This window comes from Chiloscyllium plagiosum, unplaced genomic scaffold (genome assembly GCF_037043375.1).
Source record: "Chiloscyllium plagiosum isolate Xiang-an unplaced genomic scaffold, Cpla_swu_hap1 HiC_scaffold_23, whole genome shotgun sequence".
Taxonomy (NCBI): Eukaryota; Metazoa; Chordata; class Chondrichthyes; order Orectolobiformes; family Hemiscylliidae; genus Chiloscyllium; species Chiloscyllium plagiosum.
This window is the reverse complement of record NW_028270161.1, coordinates 12,548,583-12,569,017: the sequence shown is the minus strand read 5'-3', so window position 1 is coordinate 12,569,017 and position 20,435 is coordinate 12,548,583. Positions and strand designations below refer to the sequence as shown.

Below are 20,435 nucleotides of genomic sequence, written 5' to 3'. Positions count from 1 at the left end.
TGATTAGATACAGTCTATTTCATGCAGAAATCTGAGCAATTTTCCACTGTTGATCAGATGCTAATGTTACAGCTATACTGGGCAAGTGCCGTGGCTAATTTTAGAGGAACTAGTTCTTAGCATGCAGACCATGTTGTGGGGACCTGTAACCATTGGCACATCCTGTGCGTTCAACTGTTTCTTCATAGAAAGGGAGTAAACTAAATTAGCAAAAGTTTGGTATTTGTCATGATGGTGTGATGATACTATGGCTTTGAGAGGTATATTTGGTCCTAGTTTTTCTGAAGAGAGATTTTAAGAGATGGTGAGCTGTCTGTTTGGATCCAATAAATTAAACTGCTTGAGACACCTTGGCTGTTCTTTTTAAAATGTTCAATTATAGAAGCAGTCCAAATGGGTAGGGACAAGCTCCCACAAAACCATAATTTTTAGTCATAGCTTTCAGTAGTTATTGATTAGACTAGATTCCCTGCAGTATGGAAACAGGCCCTTCAGCCCAACAAATCCACATCAACCCTCCAAAGTGTAACGCACCCAGATCCATTCCCCTACTCTATATTTACGCTTGTATTTTTCATGCACAATAGAACAGAAATAGAATGTTTTACTATATAAAGAGCTGTATCTTTTAGTTAAAATAAATTACTTCTAAAATGACAGTTAATCCCTAGGATTATATGGTTAGGAATACATTAAGTACATAATGACTAATGCACCTAACACTATGGGCAATTTAGCATGGCCAATTCACCGAACCTGCACCCGGAGGAAACCCACGCAGACTTGGGGAGAATGCGCAGACTCCACACAGTTACCCGAGGCAGGAAGCGAATCGGGTCCCTGGTGCTGTGAGGCAGTGATGTTAACCACTGAACCATGCCGCCCATCGCTGGGTCTTGAAGCTGGGATGAAGCTGCAGTACACCTCTCCCTGCTACTTTCTCACAGAATTTTCTCTTGACGTTTTTCCTCCTATTGGTACAGTTGCACGTGATACAATCTGTTTCACTGAATTTGCCTTTTGCCACGTGTGTTTATAGGATGTAACCATATTGGAACAGTTACTGTTCAGTCGTTAAATAATCTATTTTTCTGTTAAGTTTTCTAGTGGAGTTAAGTTATTCCAATTTCATATTACTTTTCTTGTATTTTAACTATAGTGTTTGAATTAGACACATTTTGCTTCAAGCCTGGTAGTTTGACTGGGCTTGAAGTGAAGTTCTGGAATTGCATCTGAAATACAACACTTTACACTTACGCCTTTAAAGTAAGAAAAAGGTAGAGTTGAGACTACCTTCTGAATATTTCGAAGTCTGTTGGTTCGGTGAGAACTTCAAAGGAAGGCAAGATACATCATCTATTTGCCATTCAAAGTTAACAATAGATGTGAACACCTTGTCTATGCACATCGAGAATGGGAATATTCATGGACATTTCTCCGATGAGAAGTTTTAATTGTCCAAGAGCATTTAGATCTGGTTGACAAGATAGCAGAGCTCTGATGGCATGCTGATTGTTTCTGTCTGTTTGGCTATTTCTGTCTACCATTTGAGGTTTTTGTTGGAATGTCTGCAATTCTGCATACTTTCACAGGTTGCTGCCTCATTTTCAGATGCATGTTCTTCCACCTTCCTCATTAACCAGGTTTGGGCCTCTCTTTAGAAGTCTCACATTTGCCAGATTTTCTGAAATGAAATTCTGCTGCAATGGTGTGTCACAAATGTAGCTTTGAATATGCCACATAACAAGTTCATAGAACCACATAACATCATGCAAGATGGCCTCAGTGTGAATGAGACATTGTCCACTGTACGCTCCTTGTAGAGCCAATCATAAATATTTTCATTGACAGATCTGTTTTCAGCAATTAAAGAGGTTATTGTTGGACGCTGGTCCACTCCATCTGTCATAAAATCCAATGTGGCAGCTACATCCTTCAGGATTTGGTCAACTCAGTCAGAGGTGATACTCAGGAGCTACTTTTGAGGATGGGCATTCACATGTATTAAATGGCACTTATGGTCTCAATGGTTCTTTCAGTTGATGTTCAATTTCAGGAGTGCTAATTTATCATTTGGCAAGGGTGGCTATCAAAAGGACGGTTTGTTACGTATGCTTGACATACTGATGCATCTTCATGGTTTCCAGATTCCTTGAAAAGAACTTCCAGAAGTATGCTGGGGATCATCATTATTGGTAGTTCTGTCTTGCCAATGGGGTGGAGAAATACAGGAGCAATGGTGAGGAATCTGGGATTTGTATCTGGGTTTATAGCTGTGTTTCTGAGAGTAAGAGTGTACAAAGGCAATTGATTGGGTAGCTCAGCCAACTGTGGCACATTCCCAAACATTGGTGAGGCGAATTCACAGAACTTGGGACTGGAGATGCCTTTGTCTTTTCCAAATCAAATGCTGAGGTTTTTCCCTTTATGTTTTGTTTGATATAACAAAATTACATTCCAAGCCTTCATTATTGTGCAAGTAGTCCCTGATATCCACACAATTTATCTTCCCCAAAACATTTAAAGTAGGCTATGTAAATTTATAATATAAAATGGTTAAAAACACTTTCTAGTGATGTTTTATGAAAATGCAAAGTAGCTGAACCCAAGTTTATTTATAACTGGCTTTATGATCAAGGAGCTATAACACATTCCAATAATTTAATCTAAAAAACAATTCACACCTCGAATGCCCAATTTCACTGTGCAATCATTAATTGATGATCTCTGAATGCAAACAGAACACAAATATTAATGCTCATTGGTAAAATTAAGTACATACACAGTTTCGCTAATGGGCTGTTTTCTTCATCTAATCGTCATATATTAAGAGCATCCAGAATAATAAAACTGACTATGAAAGGATTCCGCTCCTCCAGGCAATTGCTTGTACTTTTCATGCACAATAGAACAGAAATAGAATGTTTTACTACATAAAGAGCTGTATCTTTTAGTTAAAATAAATCACTTCTAAAATGACAGTTAATCCTTAGATTAAATGGTTAGGAATACACAAACAGTGAACAAAGGCAGAAAAGGGACAGTCTCCACCTGAACCGATCTGGAACCAGTGTTCTGGCAAAAAGGATAAATAGGGTGGTCACTAGAACTTTAAATTGGGAGTCGGGGGGGGGGGGGGAAGAGAGGGGAAGGGAAAGGGAAAGCAACAAGGAGTATGGAGTCCAGTAGAAAGATAAGCAGCAGATTAGCATGTGTGCAGGGTTTAAATTCGAGGTAGACTAGGAATGAAGCCAAAAGGAAGGATAACGTAGGTAGAGGTGATGGAAATCATGAGGATAAGAAAACTGGTATTAAGGTGCTTTACTGGAATGCTCGAAACAGTTGTAACAAAGCAGATGAATTCATAGCACAAACTATCGTACATTATTATGATGTGGTAGGCATCACAGAGACGTGGTTGCAGGGAGTTCAGGACTGGCAGTTAAACAACCAAGGATTTACGACTTATCGAAAAGACAGGGAGGTGGGCAGAGTTGCCCTGTTAGTTAAGAATGAAATTAAACCTATGGCACTAAATGACATGTGGAGTCTGTGTGGGTGGAGTTGAGGAATCACAAAGACAAAAAAACCATAATGGGAGTTACGTATGGACCTCCCAGCAGCAGTCAGGACCAGGGGCGCAGGAAATAGATAGTGCATGTCAGAAAGTTAAGGTCACGGTGATCATAGGGGTCTTCAATATGCAAATGAACTCTGAATTATGTTGCTGGTGGATGCAAAGAAAGGGAATTCATGGAATGCCCTGTGATGGAGTCAACAAGGGAGCAGGCTATTCTGGATTTAGTACTATGTAATGAGCCAGACTTTATAAAAGATCTTAAAGTCAGGGAACACATAGGAGGCAACAATCATAATATGGTAGAGTTCAGTCTGCAGTTCGAAAGAGAGAAGGCAAAATCGGATACAATGGTGTTCCAGTTAAATAAAGGTAATTACAGGGGCATGAGAGAGAACTGACGAAAATTGACTGGAAGCAGAGCCTAGTGGGAAAGATGGTACAGCAACAATGGCAGGAGGTCCTGGGCGTAACTGAAGACACAGTACAGGAGGTTCATCCCAAAGAAAAGAAAGATTACCCAAGGGGGGATTAGACAACCGTGGCTGACGAAGGAACTCAGAAAATGTATCACAGAAAAAGTGTGCTATAAAGTGGCCAAGAGCACTGGAAATTAAGAAGATTGGGAAGACTACAAAAACAAACAGAGGATAACAATGAGAGAAATAAGCAAGGAGAGGATCAAATATGAAGGTAAGCTAGCCAGTAATATTAAAAATGATAGTAAAAGTTTCTTTCAATACATAAGAAGTAAATAAGAGTCAAAAAGTAGAGATTGGGCCGCTCCAAATTGATGTAGGAAGGCTCTTGATAGGAGATAAGGAAATAGTTGAAGAACTTAATAAATACTTTGTCACAGTGTCTCACTTTGCCTTCACAGCAAAAGACACGAGTAATATCCCAACAATTAAGGAGAGTCAAGGGGCAGAGTTGAGTATGGTGGCCATTACAAAGGAGAAAGTACTTGAAAAGCTAAAAGGTCTATAAATTGATAAGTCTCCTGGCCCAAAGGGGCTACATCCTAGAGTTCTGACGGAGGTGGCTGAAGAAATAGCGGAAGCATTGGTTGTAATCTTTCAAAAATCACTGGAGTCAGGGAAAGTCCCAGATGATTCGAAAATCGCTGTTGTAATCCCCTTGTTCAAGAAAGGATCAAGACAAAAGTTGGAAAATTATATTCCGATTTGCCTAACCTCGGATGTAGGTACAATTCTAGAATCCATCGTTAAGGATGAGATTTCTAAATTCTTGCAAGTTCAGGGTTGAATTAGAACAAGTCAGCATGGATTTATTAAGAGAAGTTCATGCCTGACAAACCTGTTGGAATTCCTTGAAGATGCAACAAGTAGGTTCGACCAGGGAAACCCAGTGGATGTCATCTACCTAGATTTCCAACAGGCCTTTGATAAGGTGCCTCATGGGACACTGCTGAGTAAGGTGAGGGCCCATGGTGTTCGAGATGAGCTACTGGCATGGATTGAGGATTGGCTATCTGACAGAAGGCAGGGAGTCGGGATAAAAAGGTTATTTTTTGGAATGACAGCTAGTGACAAGTGGTATCCCGCAGGGTTCAGTGTTGGGGACGCAGCTGTTCACTTTATATATAAATGATCTGGATGAAGAGACTGGAGGTATTCTGGCGAAGTTCGCCGATGATACAAAGTTAGGTGGACAGGCAGGTAATTCTGAGGTGGTGGGGAGGCTACACAAAAAATTTAGACAGTTTAGGAGAATGGTCCAAGAAATGGCTGATACAATTCACGATGAGCAAATGTGTGGCACTTTGGAAAAAAGAACACAGACATGGGCTAACTTCTAAATGGTGAGAAAATTTATAAAGCCGAAGTACAAAGGGATCTGGGAGTGCTCGTCCAGGAATCTCTAAAGGTTGACTTGCAGACTGAATCCATGATTAAGAAAGCAAATGTAATGTTGTCATTTATCTCAAGAGGGTTGGAATGTAAAAGCAGTGATGCATTGAGACTTTATAAAGCTCTGGTTAGGCCCCATTTAGAATACTGCATCCAGCTTTGGGCCCCAGACTTCAGGAAGGACATACTGGCACTGAAGCGTGTCCAGCGGAGATTTACACAGATGCTTGGAATGGTAGGCCTAACATACAATGAACGGCTGAGGATCCTGGGATGGTATTCATTAGAATTTAGAAGGTTGAGGGGAGATCTAACAGAAATTTACAAGTTAATGCATGGCTTAGGAAGGGTGGATGCTGGGAAATTGTTTCCATCAGGTGGAGATACTGGGACTTGTGGGCACAGTCTTTGACTTAGAGAGGGTCAACTTAGAATGGAAACAAGGAGACATTTCTTCAGCCAGAGAGTGGTGGGCCTGTGGAATTCATTGCCACCGAGCACAGTGGAGGCCGGGACGTTTAAAGGTCTTCAAGGCAGAGGTTAATAAATTCTTGATCTCGCAAATAATTAAGGGATACGGGGAGAGTGCAGGTAAGTGGCGTTGAAATGCGCATCAGCCATGATTGAATGGCATAGTGGACTCGATGGGCCAAACGGCCTTACTTCCTCTCCTAGTTCTTATGGTCTTCTGGTCTAAAAACTTGCAACTTATTGGCTAACGTCCATCATATTCTTCACTAATAGTTCATGCTCTTTGACAATTAAATGATGTCAAAATAAGGCAACAGTAAATTAATGACTTTGAAAGGAAAAATGGATAAAAGCAGACATGACTAAGGAAATAACCCACCTAGCTTTGTACCAAATTCATGTATACTTCCTTTGAATTACATTTTATAGTTAACATTTCTTCAAAACCTATTCTATACAAGGTCTAAAATAATTATTGACTTGACAAGCAATGTTACAAGAGAGACAGCAAGTGTCACAGAAGCAGAGTAGATTGAAAATACTTCACCTTGTCATACTTTGATACTATTTCAGCTCTTTCCTGGGCAAGTTTCACTGCCACATCCTGCTCAGCATTTGGATCTGCAGAAAGAAATGGGTCAGCATTACTAGCCTTCCGTGAACATAATTGAAACTATGAAACATGATGATTTAGAAACTAGTTGCTTCCTCTCTAATAGCATTACAGAATGAAACTGGATATAGCAGGCTGAATCACTTTTGTTGCAGACTAATCAATGGTCTCCAATATAAATTACATTGTAACACCTACTCCTGGCAAATTGGTGGCATCCAAATGAAGGCAATTCTGAAATGTATTTCATCTTGAGGAAATACAGTCGTGGTGCTCATTTAAGATTGTATTTATAAATGATTAGGTTCTATTTCATTCTGCCATTATGGCACTTAAACATCAGCCTGCAGTAATTTGAAACAATAGATATAATCCTGGATTCTAGGAGAAACTGAGGACTGTAATCGATCGGTCATAGTTTTAAGCTGGTTGGAGGAAAGTATAGAGGGGATGTCAGAGGCGGGTTCTTTACAGAGAGTTGTGAGAGCATGGAATGCGTTGCCAGCAGCAGTTGTGGAAACAAGGTCATTGGGGACATTTGAGAGACTGCTGGACATGTCTACGGTCACAGAAATTTGAGGGTCCATACATGAGGATCAATGGTCGGCACAACATCGTGGGCTGAAGGGCCTGTTCTGTGCTGTACTGTTCTATGTTCTATGTAATGCTGGAGAAGTCAGAGTCGAAAAGGCTGGAAAAGCTCGGCTGGTCAGAAATGTCAGAAACTTAGACTCTCCTGCTCCTCAGCTGCTGCCTGACCTTCTGTGCTTTTCCAGCACCACCCTTTGACTCATAATCCAGGATTCCCAAGGCAACTCATCAGGCATACCAACTATTTTACCTGCGGTTTCTTGGCCACAAGGCTCAGAGAGGGAAGCAAATTAACTTTAGGATTACAATTACTTGCTAGAGATGCACATTTATTTTAATTAGTGGGATGGTGTTCTGCAGGAAGGATCAGCAGTCGTTGCCCGTCAGAAGACTGTGCTGGTGGTTGTGGTGGTGGTGAGCTGGCTTCTTGAATCACCATAGCTTTTGTGGTGTTCGTACACCCACAGTGTTGTTAGGAAGAAAGTTCCAGGATTTCAACTCAGCACTGGGACATTGCATCAATTTAGTTAATGCAAATTATATCGAAACCAACCCAAAGTACGTTTTGTTTGCTTGTCACATCAAAACAGATTCCTTCAAATTTACTCAAAGTTAGGCAAATGTTTACGCAAATATTAACATACTCAAACACTAGTAAGCTAAATTAATTCACCATATTCAGTTAATTTTTAAATGGAGGAGTTTATTCATCAAGGTACTTTATTGATTAAATCATAGAATAGATACTTCAGCATGTCAGTTAACCCACATTCCTTTATAATTGAACAAGCAACTAAAATATTTCTAAAACAGCAAATTCAATTCCAAGCACTTTGCAACTTGTTTACAATAATTATTAAAAGAACAAACTCTCCGCAACATAGGCATATTACCATCAATGATTCTGTCTGATTATATCTGTGGACATTACTACACTCAGTAGGCAAAAAAACTGATGGCAGTCTTCCAGCGTGTAGCATATTTCAATTCTCATCGCGTATAGTATTATCGTTTTTTTTGTTCATTTGCTGTAGAATTTAATATTAACACAGATCAAACCATATAATATCAGATTGTCACAACATATTCTATAGATCTTATGAAGTAAGCTGAAAAACAAATTGAATATCAATTAAGATTTGAAAAATGGGACAACTTAGCACAGGCATTCTTTCTCTGAACAAACATAGGGGTTTATCAGGTAAATTATGTCCACCCAGCTTTCATTTCATTATAATAACTTTGATCGCTTCTCATAAATGAGACAATAGAAACGACACTAGATAAGGCACAGGCTAATGCTCGGTGGACATGGGTTCCACTTCCACCATAGCAGTGAAGAGTGAGCAAGCCAGAGAGCAGGAGGGGGAGGGGAGGGATGGGAGCGAGAGAGCTGGAGGGGGTCAGAAAGAGTGAGACACAGGGGAGAGAGAGAGGAGAGAGAAGAGAAGGGGAGAGAGAGAGGAGAAGGGGTGGGAGGCGGGAGATGGGAGAGGAGGGAGAGAATGAACAAGAGTGCGAGAGAGGGACAGCGCGCAGGCGAAAGAGACAGCGCGAGGGTGCAAGCAAACGAGAGAAAGCGTGAGGGCGCGAGCGAAAGAGAGGCAGCGCAAGGGCGAGATGGAGAGAGGCGCGAGGGCTGGGGGATGAGGGAGAGAGAGAGAGAGAGAGAGAGAGAGAAACAGAGGGAGGGAGAAACAGAGGGAGGGAGGGAGGGAGGGAGAGAGGGAGGGAGAGAGGGAGGGAGAGAGGGAGGGAGAGAGGGAGGGAGAGAGGGAGGGAGAGAGGGAGGGAGAGAGGGAGGGAGAGAGGGAGGGAGAGAGGGAGGGAGAGAGGGAGGGAGAGAGGGAGGGAGAGAGAGAGGGAGAGAGAGAGAGAGAGAGAGAGGGAGGGAGAGAGAGAGGGAGGGAGAGAGAGAGGGAGGGAGAGAGAGAGAGGGAGGGAGAGAGAGAGAGGGAGGGAGAGAGAGAGAGGGAGGGAGAGAGAGAGAGAGGGAGGGAGAGAGAGAGAGAGGGAGGGAGGGAGAGAGAGAGGGAGAGAGAGAGAGAGAGAGAGAGAGGAAGAGAGAGCGAGCATGCGAGTGAGAGAGAAAGAAAAGGAGAGAGATAAATAAAGTGCCCTAATACATTTTTCCCATTATTTCACACAGATTGAATAAAAGTTTTGCAATTGCGATCTGCTTTGCACCCTTTTTGAAGATGAGGATTATGTTAACTGGTTTAGTTCACTACTGTTGAGCGTCTTGTGGTGAGTGATGTCTTAATGATAGTCAATAGCCAAGTATCTGGGAACTGAATTGTTTTGAACTCTTCTAGCCTGTCTATGATTTCTATCTTAATTATTAGATTAGATTACTTACAGTATGGAAACAGGCCCTTCGGCCCAACAAATCCACACCAACCCGCCGAAGCGAAACCCACCCAGACCCATTCTCCTACATTTACCCCTTCACCTAACACTATGGGCAATTTAGCATAGCCAATTCACCTACCCTAGATCAGTGAGTAATTTTATTCGGGGTATCACTGCTCTTGGGAGGCATGTTACTCATCTCTCTTTTTCCAAAAACCTAACACCAATTACTTCCACCTAAAAATCAAATCAAGTTCCTTTAAGCGACTACAGAGAACTAATTTGTAATTTTTATTAATGACTTAGATGAGGGAGTCGAAGGGTGGGTCAGTAAATTTGCAGATGATACGAAGATAGGTGGAGTTGTGGACAGTGAGGAGGGCTGTTGTCGGCTGCAGAGGGACTTAGATATGATGCAGAGCTGGGCTGAGGAGTGGCAGATGGAGTTCAACCCTGCCAAGTGTGAGGTTGTCCATTTTGGAAGAACAAATAAGAATGCGGAATACAGGGTTAATGGTAGGGTTCTTAGTCAGGTGGAGGAACAGAGGGATCTTGGGGTCTATGTACATAGATCTTTGAAGGTTGCCACTCAGGTGGATAGAGTTTGTAAGAAGGCCTATGGAGTATTATCGTTCATTAGCAGAGGGATTGAATTCAAGAGTCATGAAGTGATGTTGCAGCTGTACAGGACTTTGGTTAGGCCACAGTTGGAGTACTGTGTGCAGTTCTGGTCGCCTCACTTTAGGAAAGATGTGGAAGCTTTGGAGAGGGTGCAGAGAAGATTTACCAGGATGTTGCCTGGAATGGAGAGTAAGTCGTACGAGGATAGGTTGAGCGTGCGAGGCCTTTTCTCGTTGGAACGGCGAAGGATGAGGGGTGACTTGATAGAGGTTTATAAGATGATCAGAGGAATAGATAGAGTAGACAGTCAGAAACTTTTTCCCCGGGTACAACAGAGTGTTACAAGGGGACATAAATTTAAGGTGAAGGGTGGAAGGTATAGGGGAGATGTCAGGGGTGGGTTCTTTACCCAGAGAGTGGTGGGGGCATGGAATGCGCTGCCCGTGGGAGTGGTAGAGTCGGAATCATTGGCGACCTTTAAGCAGCATTTGGATAGGTACATGGATGGGTACTTAATCTAGGTTAGAAGTTCGGCACAACATCGTGGGCCGAAGGGCCTGTTCTGTGCTGTATTGTTCTATGTTCTATGTTCTAATACTTAATTGGATGATTTATCCAGGAGCACCTACTTTTGAATAAGTCTTGTCTTATAAGTGTACCAGATATTTAAAAATGTATGAAACAAAAGGCTTGGTTCACAATGGACATTCTTTGAATGCAATTTCAAAGCAGTTCTTTGATACCCTAAACTAACTTTGTGTAAGATGGCAGTGAAAGTGAATTAATGAATGGAATTAAACCAAAATAGCTTGCGATTACTACTATATATCAAATGATCGATGTTAGGGCCTTGTTTATTTGCAGTGAATACAAAAAAATTTGGATTAGGAGGGAGAATCAAAGCGAGGGAAAGTTTACAGATGACTTTAACTGAAGGGGGAAGAGATAAAACAACACACAGCTGTCAATACAAATATATTTTTAAAAATCTCTTGCTAGGTTGGAGGCGCTGATTTGATAAATGATTATATTTATTATAGAATAAGACAAAGCAGTGAGACATTAAGGAAAAGAAATTCACTGAATATACCACTGGGTTACGGGAAGCAACAGAAAAGGGTGGGAAGTGATAGTGAATTGAATAATGAAACCAAAAGGATATGGTTTGATAATGGTACGGATGTTAATAAGGTTTCGGACTGCACTGCCAGAGATACGTAACACAAATGCAAAAACGAGCTCACAGATTTATGGAGGATACTGGTACAATGACAACTAAAGCACTGTGCATAATTCTAATTGTGGCAGTACAGCAAGTGGATGTCAACATTAAAAGGACATAGTGATAACTAAATGCGTACCACAAAAAGCATCAAAAGTGTAAAGAAACAATAACTTGAATTTATTTAGAACAGTGAAGAGCAAAATATTCCAGGTGACTTCAATGGAGTACAAATAACAAAAATTGGTATTGTGCCAAAGGAGTCATTAGAACAAGTAATAAAAAAGTTTGTTAGTGCAAAGGCTTGAAAGACACTCTTAAAATGAAAGAAGGGAGGAAAGACAGAGAAATGGGGAGAAAATTACAAAGCGCACAGTGCCTGGATAAGTGAAGTCACAGACACCAATTGAGGTAAAGCACATACAATATAGCCAAAACCCTGAAGTACTGGATGAATGAGCAGCACTCCGAAAGCTCGTACTTTCGGATAAACCTGTTGGACTACAACCTGGGGTTGTGTGATTTTTAACTTGGTCCACACCCCACTCCAACACCGTCCCATCTCCATGTCAATAAAAAAAAGCATTAATTGTTATTTGTGCACATTTGTAACTATACCAATGAGAGAGATTGTTGATAATGCACATGCTCCTTGGTGGCTGCATCAATTTTTCTGTTGAGGGATGAGTACGTACTTAAATTGTAATTATTCAAAATCTAGAATGTGGTATTAAACTTGACCTTAGTCTCTACCTCAGCTCACAATTTAAATTGTCGTGGCACTGTCATGCTATCAGTACCTTAATAATGGGTTTAAGCCTATCAGATGAAATGTTCAATGAACATCTTTTGCCTCGGCCCTAGAAAAACAGTCAAACAATCTCCAGACTCAGACCTTGTCACATTACAACACTGATCAACTAAAGTAGCACAATGCTGTTCTTATGAGATTATATATTGTACCATCATAAACTATGAGCAACACCTTAACAGGTCAGCTATTAAAGAATGGACGTTGCCCTTCATTTTGAGGGCAGGCGTGGTATAGTGGTACTGTCACTGGATGAGCAATCCAGAACCCAAAAGGTTGGAGGATTGGTTCAAATTCTACAATTCCACCAATAAAAATCCAGAATTAAAAAGCTAGCCTATGGTGACAATGAAACTGCCATCCATTATTGCAAAACCCATCTGGGTTTACTAAGGTGGTTCAGTCTTAATTGCCTGCTAGGAATTAGGGATGGGCAATAATTGCAGGCCTAGCCAGTGACACCCATTTCACAAACAATTGGAAAATAAATTCTCCTACCTCTCAAAATACAAGTTATTCAAATTCTTTGCAAATTTATGTCTTTTGATTTTAAATGTGAATCACTGATACAAAAACTTATTTAAAAAGGCAAAGCAAGTTCTCAAGTACCTGAGAACTTCCAGTTATTTTGGTCCTCAACCAAGAACTTAAATATATTTAACACCTCTAATGTGGCAAAACATCCCAAAGGTACTTCTTAAGCTCCATGCAAAGATAATTATAATACAAATTTGTGCAAATAATATTAAAATGCATTGAAAGGCTTGCCACCTCCCTGAAAAATAATGAGACTATTTTATGGCCATCTGTTCAAGATATCAAAATTTCATTTTGCTTCGCAGTACTGGAGTCAACCACATCGATTTCAATATTAAAGTCTTATGTCAATCAAGTAACTGGCATGCAAAACTTCTCAATGTTCAAAATTCTCCAATCCAAACCATTGAGAACTCTACCAGAACTTTGGTTGCTTCCTTGTACAAAAAAGACCATTGCTTTTCTTCAGGAATACAAACAGACATCCCTAACAACATCATCCATTTTAATCATGAAGACAACAACTAAAAAGCTAGTTAACATTCAACACTTGTCTCACTCCTTCCAATGAAGGTCATTTCAATTACATTATTCACCCACATACAAATCTTTGGACAGGAATGCAATGCACATCCCGACTGCCCTCAAATTAATCTATAAAACAGTTAGGTGGGTGGGTATTATGGTGAAATAAAATAAGCACTGAGTGAATTTGTAAAACTAATGTGGTCTGATTTATGTAGGACTGGCTTCTGCTGTGGTTGCAAGTCACTTCCTTCTTTTTGGGTTATGTATTGATATTAAATATTTCACTTCAGGTGAGAAGTTTCAGTTGAGATGAGGTTTGAGCAATTGTCATACTCATACTGTAACTAAGCTTAGAATTGCAAAAGCCATTAGTAATGTGAATAAATGTGCACATGGATTTTTGAGAAGGATTAGTGATCTCATATGAAGTTTCATTAATAGAAAATAACTTTCAGTAACCATTTGCCTCCTGAACCTATATTTATTTTGAGTGAAAATTGTCTGGTTTTTGTTTGTATTAGACTTATGGCCCCTTTTGTCAGTGGCTGGTGATTTTTCCTATTCTGTCAATTCACCCTGTTCTTTGTGTCCCTGCAACTTGCACATACACACAACAGGAGAATCAATTTCTAATGCTTTATCACTATAAATCAAAGCATACAGAACAGGAAATTGCCAGTAAGTCTGTAATTCACAATGAGCCAAGAGTAAGCACTCTGAATGGTTAGTTCCTCAAATTATTTACAAGGGAACCCCACCTTCCAAAAAAACTTATTAAAGCTTAAGTCAAAACTTCAAAAAAAATTACAGTGGAATTCTAGACAACCTGAAAACTTAAAACAAATACATTGCTGGAGTTAGATTTTTTTAAATCTCAATAATGTTGACCAGATTTGCACGTAACTGATAATCATTGCGTGAGTCACGACTGTTGGTAGGTTTAGCAGATCAAAAAGAAATGACAGATTCATGAGGTTAACTTCAAGTATTTGCTACAAAAAAAAATGGAACTGACAAGTATGGAGTTTTTGCGTGAGCATGCATACAAACATCATCCGCGTAATGAAACTCACACAGTGAGGTTACAGAGAATGTGATTTTAGGTTGCACGTGGTGTAGGTTAAACAGCTTCTGATCTGCTCCATAGATTATCACTATGCCTTTCACATATACTCAGAAAACAAAGTACCTCTTCCTACTAACAGACAAAAGAGTGCTTCCATGAAATTGCACAAATGAATGAAACTCTGCAGGCAAATAGTAAACATATCTCACAACCCAGCTGCCAGAATCTGTTTAATATCCTTTAGGTACAGGTACAACTTTTAACTTATTTAGAGCATTCAGGCCTGGTAATGTTTTACTAACATTTACTAACTTAAAAGACAAAAGGACTACACCTCAATTATGCAAACTGACCAGACACACTTAATCCCATGAGAAGTAGCAGCCAGGATTTAGCACATGGTTTAACTCATCTTTTGTTTCCCAGAACAGAAGCTCCTCAAAACTTTGCGTACTATAAATAAACCAATGTAACACCATAGTGATAGAATTTTAATCTATGTAAGAACTGAATTTCAGGATTCTATTGCTGCCTTGAACTTGTGCTATGATGACACCAAAATTGGAGGTGTAGTGGACAGCGAAGAAGGTTATCTCAGATTACAACAGGATCTTGATCAGATGGGCCAATGGGCTGAGAAGTGGCAGATGGATTTAATTCAGATAAATGTGAGGTCCTAGGCAGTATTGCTAAAGAAGGAGACCTTGGAGTGCAGATTCATAGCTCCTTGAAAGTAGACTCGCAGATAGATAAGATAATGAAGAAGGTGTTTGGTACGCTTTCCTTTATTGGTCAGAGTATTGAGTACAGGAGTTGGGAGGTCATGTTGCGGCTGTACAAGACATTGGTTAGGCCACTGTTGGAATATTGTGTGCAATTCTGGTCTCCTTCCTATTGGAAGGATGTTGTGAAACTTGAAAGGGTTCAGAAAAGATTTACAAGGATGTTGCCAGGGTTGGAGGATTTGAGCTATAGGGAGAGGTTGAACAGGTTGGGGCTGTTTTCCCTGGAGTATCGGAGACTGAGGGGTGACCTTATAGAGGTTTATAAACTCATGATGGGCATGGATAGGATAAGTAGACAAAGACTTGTCCCTGAGGTGGGGGAGTCCAGAACCAGAGGGCATAGGTTTAGGGTGAGAGGGGAAAGATATAAAAGAGACCTATAGGGCAACTTTTTCACACAGAGAGGGTGGTGCATGTGTGCAATGGGCTGCCAGAGGAAGTGGTGGAGGCTGGTACAATTGCAACATTTAAAAGGCATCTGGATGGGTACATGAATAGGAAGGGTTTGGAGGGATACGGGCTAGGTGTTGGCAGGTGGGACTAGATTGGGTTGGGATATCTGGTCAGCATGGATGAGTTGGACCGAAGGGTCTGTTTCTGTGCTGTACATCTCTATGACTCTATTTGCGGTTTCTGAATGAAGAGCCTATTTCGCCACTCACTGACTTCGGTTGTTATTTGAACATGGCCCCACAGGACATTACCTGTGCCACAGCATTCTGTAGTCAGTCACTATTTAAATGAAAAGGAATAATATAGATATGATAGTGTGTGTATGACTTTGAGTCAAGATAGTTTTATCAATGCTGGCTTAAGTCTTGAGATGTTCGTGCGAAGGACCTTACAAGAGCAATGGGGTAGCTGGGCTTTGCACATGTCTGAATCTGATATCATGGTTGATGCCAGGTTGTGCACCTGGTTTTCCACTGGCGGCACCTTGTTACAACCAAGTAGAATGCGAGGCCACTTTTCTTGGCAGTTTAGGGACAATTCACAGTTCAGGATCGAAGTCATATGGATGTTAAACTGGGCAAGGACAGAACATTTCCTTCCAGGGAGGAAGGACATTTGTGAACCAGATAGGATTTTACAACAATCTGATGATTTTCATGATCGCCACACCTGATTTATTCTTAGTTGAGTTAATTGAAGTTAAATTCACAAACTATCGGGAATTGACTTCAGTTATTATGGCACAGAAAGCAAGCATTAAGTCTGTGCTGACACTCTGGAACGCTAGTCAGTCCATTCTCCACTTAATCCCCACAGTCCTCAAAGTGTAATTCCCTTTAAAGGCACATTCAATTTCCTTTTGAAATAGCAGCAGGAGTCAGCCATCAGCCTGTCAAACCTGCTATGCCATTCAATATAATCATTTTTACAGTGACAATGAAATAGTAATATTGTGATCTCAATGAAGCAGAAATTCCCTAATGCTTTGTTAATGCTAAATATTTAATGCCACCTTCAAGGATCTGTGCATAAGGACCCCAAAATTCCTGTCCCTGCACACACACAAATTGAGCCATTAATTCAATATTGGCTCTTCACTACCCAATCTGCTGAAATGCATCACCTCAAACTTCTCCGTGCTAAACACCACCTGCCATTTGTCTGTTCATTTGCCTAGCTTACGTACTGCTGTAACTGATTTTTTTGCCCAATTCCTAAGTTCACTACTCCAGAGAAAACTTTTGCAATTTTACTCTGAACTTCATCCAAAACAAAAGCAGAGGTCTTAGAACTGAACAGCAAAACGTTACCACAATTCACTTTTCTGTCCTTGATTCAGCATGTTTTCCAAACTGACGCTGGTTCACATATTACGCGAGTCTCAAATGTTGTTAACCAGCTATTTCTGCAGTACTGTCAAGTACTCCATTGCATTCTTTGAATTACCGCCATCAACCTTCTCTGTTACTTCATCAAAACGTTCAATTTGATTTGCCTTTTACAAATCTGCAGCGGCTCTCCTTAATTGCCTCAAACATCTCCAAATATTGGTTGATTCATTTCCCCATGATTGTTTGACCTGCCTCCTGATTCTTGACAGTGGAAGGCAACAACAGTCCACCACTATCAAAAACTACAAAAAAAAAATGTTATGACTTGGAGGTGCCAGTGTGGGACTGTGGTGGACAAAGTTATAGTCAAACAGGTTTATTTGGAAGCACTCTCTTTCAAAACTCTACTCCTTCGTCAGGTGGTTGTGGAGAAAAACGTTATTTAACTCCCATATTTTCTCATTTCCCCTCCTAACCTTATTCCATTTGGTTTGGTTTTCACATTAAGAATTCACTGCAACATAGATGCTCTTTTGTTTCAACATATGCAACCTCCTGAGTTCATCCAAGGAGCCCCAAGCTTTGTATTCCCTGCCTTTTGCCACTGTTGGACTGTATTTTGCTTGTACTGAAACACTCCTTCCTGAAGATCATAGATTGTTCCATGTCACTTTTTCATATCAGTTTTTTGTTCCATTTTACGCTGGCTAGATTTCTCCTCATTGTAGTTAGTTCTCTTCCAATACTTAAGTTCAGCTTTAGATTGTTCCTTTCTCTTTAATCATTATTAATCTACATCTTAAGATACAATCATCATTCTTTCCCATGATTTAAAACCTATGCAGCAATTTATTTAAACATTAGCATAACATTAATGTGAAATCTACATGAATTCCATCAGTAATCTGCAGGAGGTGGACTTCTTCCAAACATTGGCACCTTAGGATTGACAAATGTGCTTTTGTAATGATTATTGTTCAACAATACAATTGCACATATTTCAAACAATGTAGAATCACAGAATCCCCCACTGTGTGATACGCAGCCATTAGGCCCATTAACTCCACACCGACACTCCAAAGAGCATCCCACCCAGACCCAAACCTCCACCCTACCCCTATAACCCTGCATTTCCCATGGCTAATCCACCTATCCTGCACATCTTTGGATTGTGGGAGAACTGGAGCACCTGGAGGAAATCCATGCAGATACAGGGAGAATATGCAAACTCCATACAGATAGACGCCTGAAGGTGGATTCGAACCTGGGATCCCGGGCGTTGAGAGACAGTAGGTCCTTTTTAAATCTTTCTCCTTTCACCTTAAACCAATGCCCTCTAGTTTTTAACTCCCCCACCCTAGGAAAAAGACCTTGGCTAATCATCTTATCCAGGCCTTTCATGATTTTATAAATTTCAATAAGGCCACCTCTCAGCCTTCAACACTCCAGGGACAATATCTCATATGTTTAATGGATAAAGGGGGAATAAAAGGAGTCAAAAATAGACATTCCAGTTCATATGCACGAGACCCAAGGAAATACAGTTTGCCTACAGATTATAACTATTCAGAAAAATAATTTATTCCAATAAAATAATTAAATTAAATGCAAAAAGTGAATTGTTTCAATACAGTTGAGAAAATATCCCCAACGGCCCCATCCGCCAGCCCATTCAGCCTCTCCCTATAATTCAAACCCTCCAGTCATGGCAAAATCCTTCTCAATCTTTTCAGCAGTGGAGAATTCCCAGGTTCAGAACTTTTAAAAACTGCAATTACAAGTATAAGTCCAGTTAAGCTTTTGGTCAATGTAAAGCCCAAGATATTGATGGCGTGGGATCCAGAAATAGCAGTCCCTTGAATGCCATGGGGAAATGATTGGATTTGCTCTGTTAGAGATAGTCACTGCCTGGCACTCTTACACTCTTTGTGGGCGGCACGCTGTTAGAGATAGTCACTGCCTGGCACTCTTACACTCTTTGTGGGCGGCACGGTGGCACATTGGTTAGCCTCACAGCGCCAGAGACCCGGGTTCAATTCCCGCCCCAGGCGACTATGTGGAGTTTGCACATTCTCCCCGTGTCTGCGTGGGTTTCCTCCGGGTGCTCCGGTTTCCTCCCACAGTCCAAAAGATGTGGTCAGGTGAATTGGCCATGCTAAATTGCCTGCAGTGTTAGGTAAGGGGTAAATGTAGGGATATGGGTGGGTTGCGCTTCGACGGGGCGGTGTGGACTTGTTGGGCCGAAGGGCCTGTTTCCACACTGTAAGTAATCTAATCTAATACATGTTAGTTGTCATTTTTCAGTCAGAGCCTGATTGCTGCCTACGTTATGTTGGAACAGAATACAGACTGCTTCAGACACTAAAAAGGCACAACTTACATCAAACAAAATCACTAAAATCTAACAACAGATTGCAAGCAAGGTTGCTTTTAAAAAACGTTTTGACAGTTAGGCAGCTTTTGCTGGTCTTCTACATTAATACGTATGGCTTTGGTTTCCTAATATTATTCTCTACTATTATAGTGAGAGAAGTGGCTGGAAACTAAATCATTTCACTGGTAGTAAGAGTGCATGAGAATAAGTACAGCTGATCACCCGTTTCACCTTTGCTGGACAGACCTCTTCTGAAATTTTGCAAGCTCAATAGCTGAAATAATAAAAAGTGATTTGTTCAGCAATCGTACAAGCATATAAAATGGGATATATCAGGTTTTCCAAATGTATATTTTTAAAGAAGAAATAAAATGTGAAATATATACTTGAATATTCATTAGAATGAATCTTTGTAGTTATGATTTCTTCAAATGAGGCTAACTCAGTCAGTCACAATATTTCGAATCACCTGTACCACATTCCTTCATAGAGTCATAGTCATAGAGATGTACAGCATAGAAACAGATCTTTTGGTCCAACCCGTCCATGCCGACCAGATATCCTAACCCAATCTAGTCCCACCTGCTAGCACCTGGCCGATATCCCTCCAAACCCTTCCTATTCATATACCCATCCAGATGCCTCTTAAAATGTTGTAATTGTATCAGCCTCCACCACTTCCTCCAGCAGTTCATTCCATACATGTACCACCCTCTGCATGAAAACGTTGCCCCTTAGGTCCCCTTTAAATGTTTCCCCTCTCACCCTAAACCTATGCCCTCTAGTTCTGGACTCTCTCACCCTAGGGAAAAGACATTTTGTCTATTTATACTATCCATGCCCCTCATAATTTTGTAAATCACTATAAGGTCACCCATCAGCTTCCGACCCTCCAGGGAAAACAGCCCGAGCCTGTTCAGCCTCTCCCTATAGCTCAAATCTTCCAACCCTGGCAACATCCTTGGAAATCTTTTCTGAACCCTTTCAAGTTTCACAAAAGGAGACCAGAAATGCACGCAATATTCCAACAGTGGGCTAACCAATGTCTTGTACAGCTGCAACATGACCTCCCAATTCCTGTACTCAATACTCTGACCAATAAAAGAAAGCATACCAAACGCCTTCTTCACTATCCTATCTACCTACGGCTCCATTTTCAAGGAGCTATGAGCCTGCACTCCAAGGTCTCTTTGGTCCCTAGGACCTTACCATTAAGTGTATAAGTCCTGCTA

At 40.8% G+C, this 20,435-nt stretch overlaps 1 protein-coding gene across 1 annotated transcript in view; it reads right to left on the bottom strand.

Annotated features, from left to right (window-relative positions):
- The window catches only part of LOC122561844 (USP6 N-terminal-like protein), a 127,097-nt gene that overhangs the window by 77,816 nt on the left and 28,846 nt on the right, over positions 1–20,435 (bottom strand). The window contains exon 2 of the mRNA XM_087999761.1: positions 6,467–6,540. Within this exon, the coding sequence (XP_087855887.1) occupies positions 6,467–6,540 (74 nt within the window). The remainder of the gene's footprint in view (positions 1–6,466; positions 6,541–20,435) is intronic.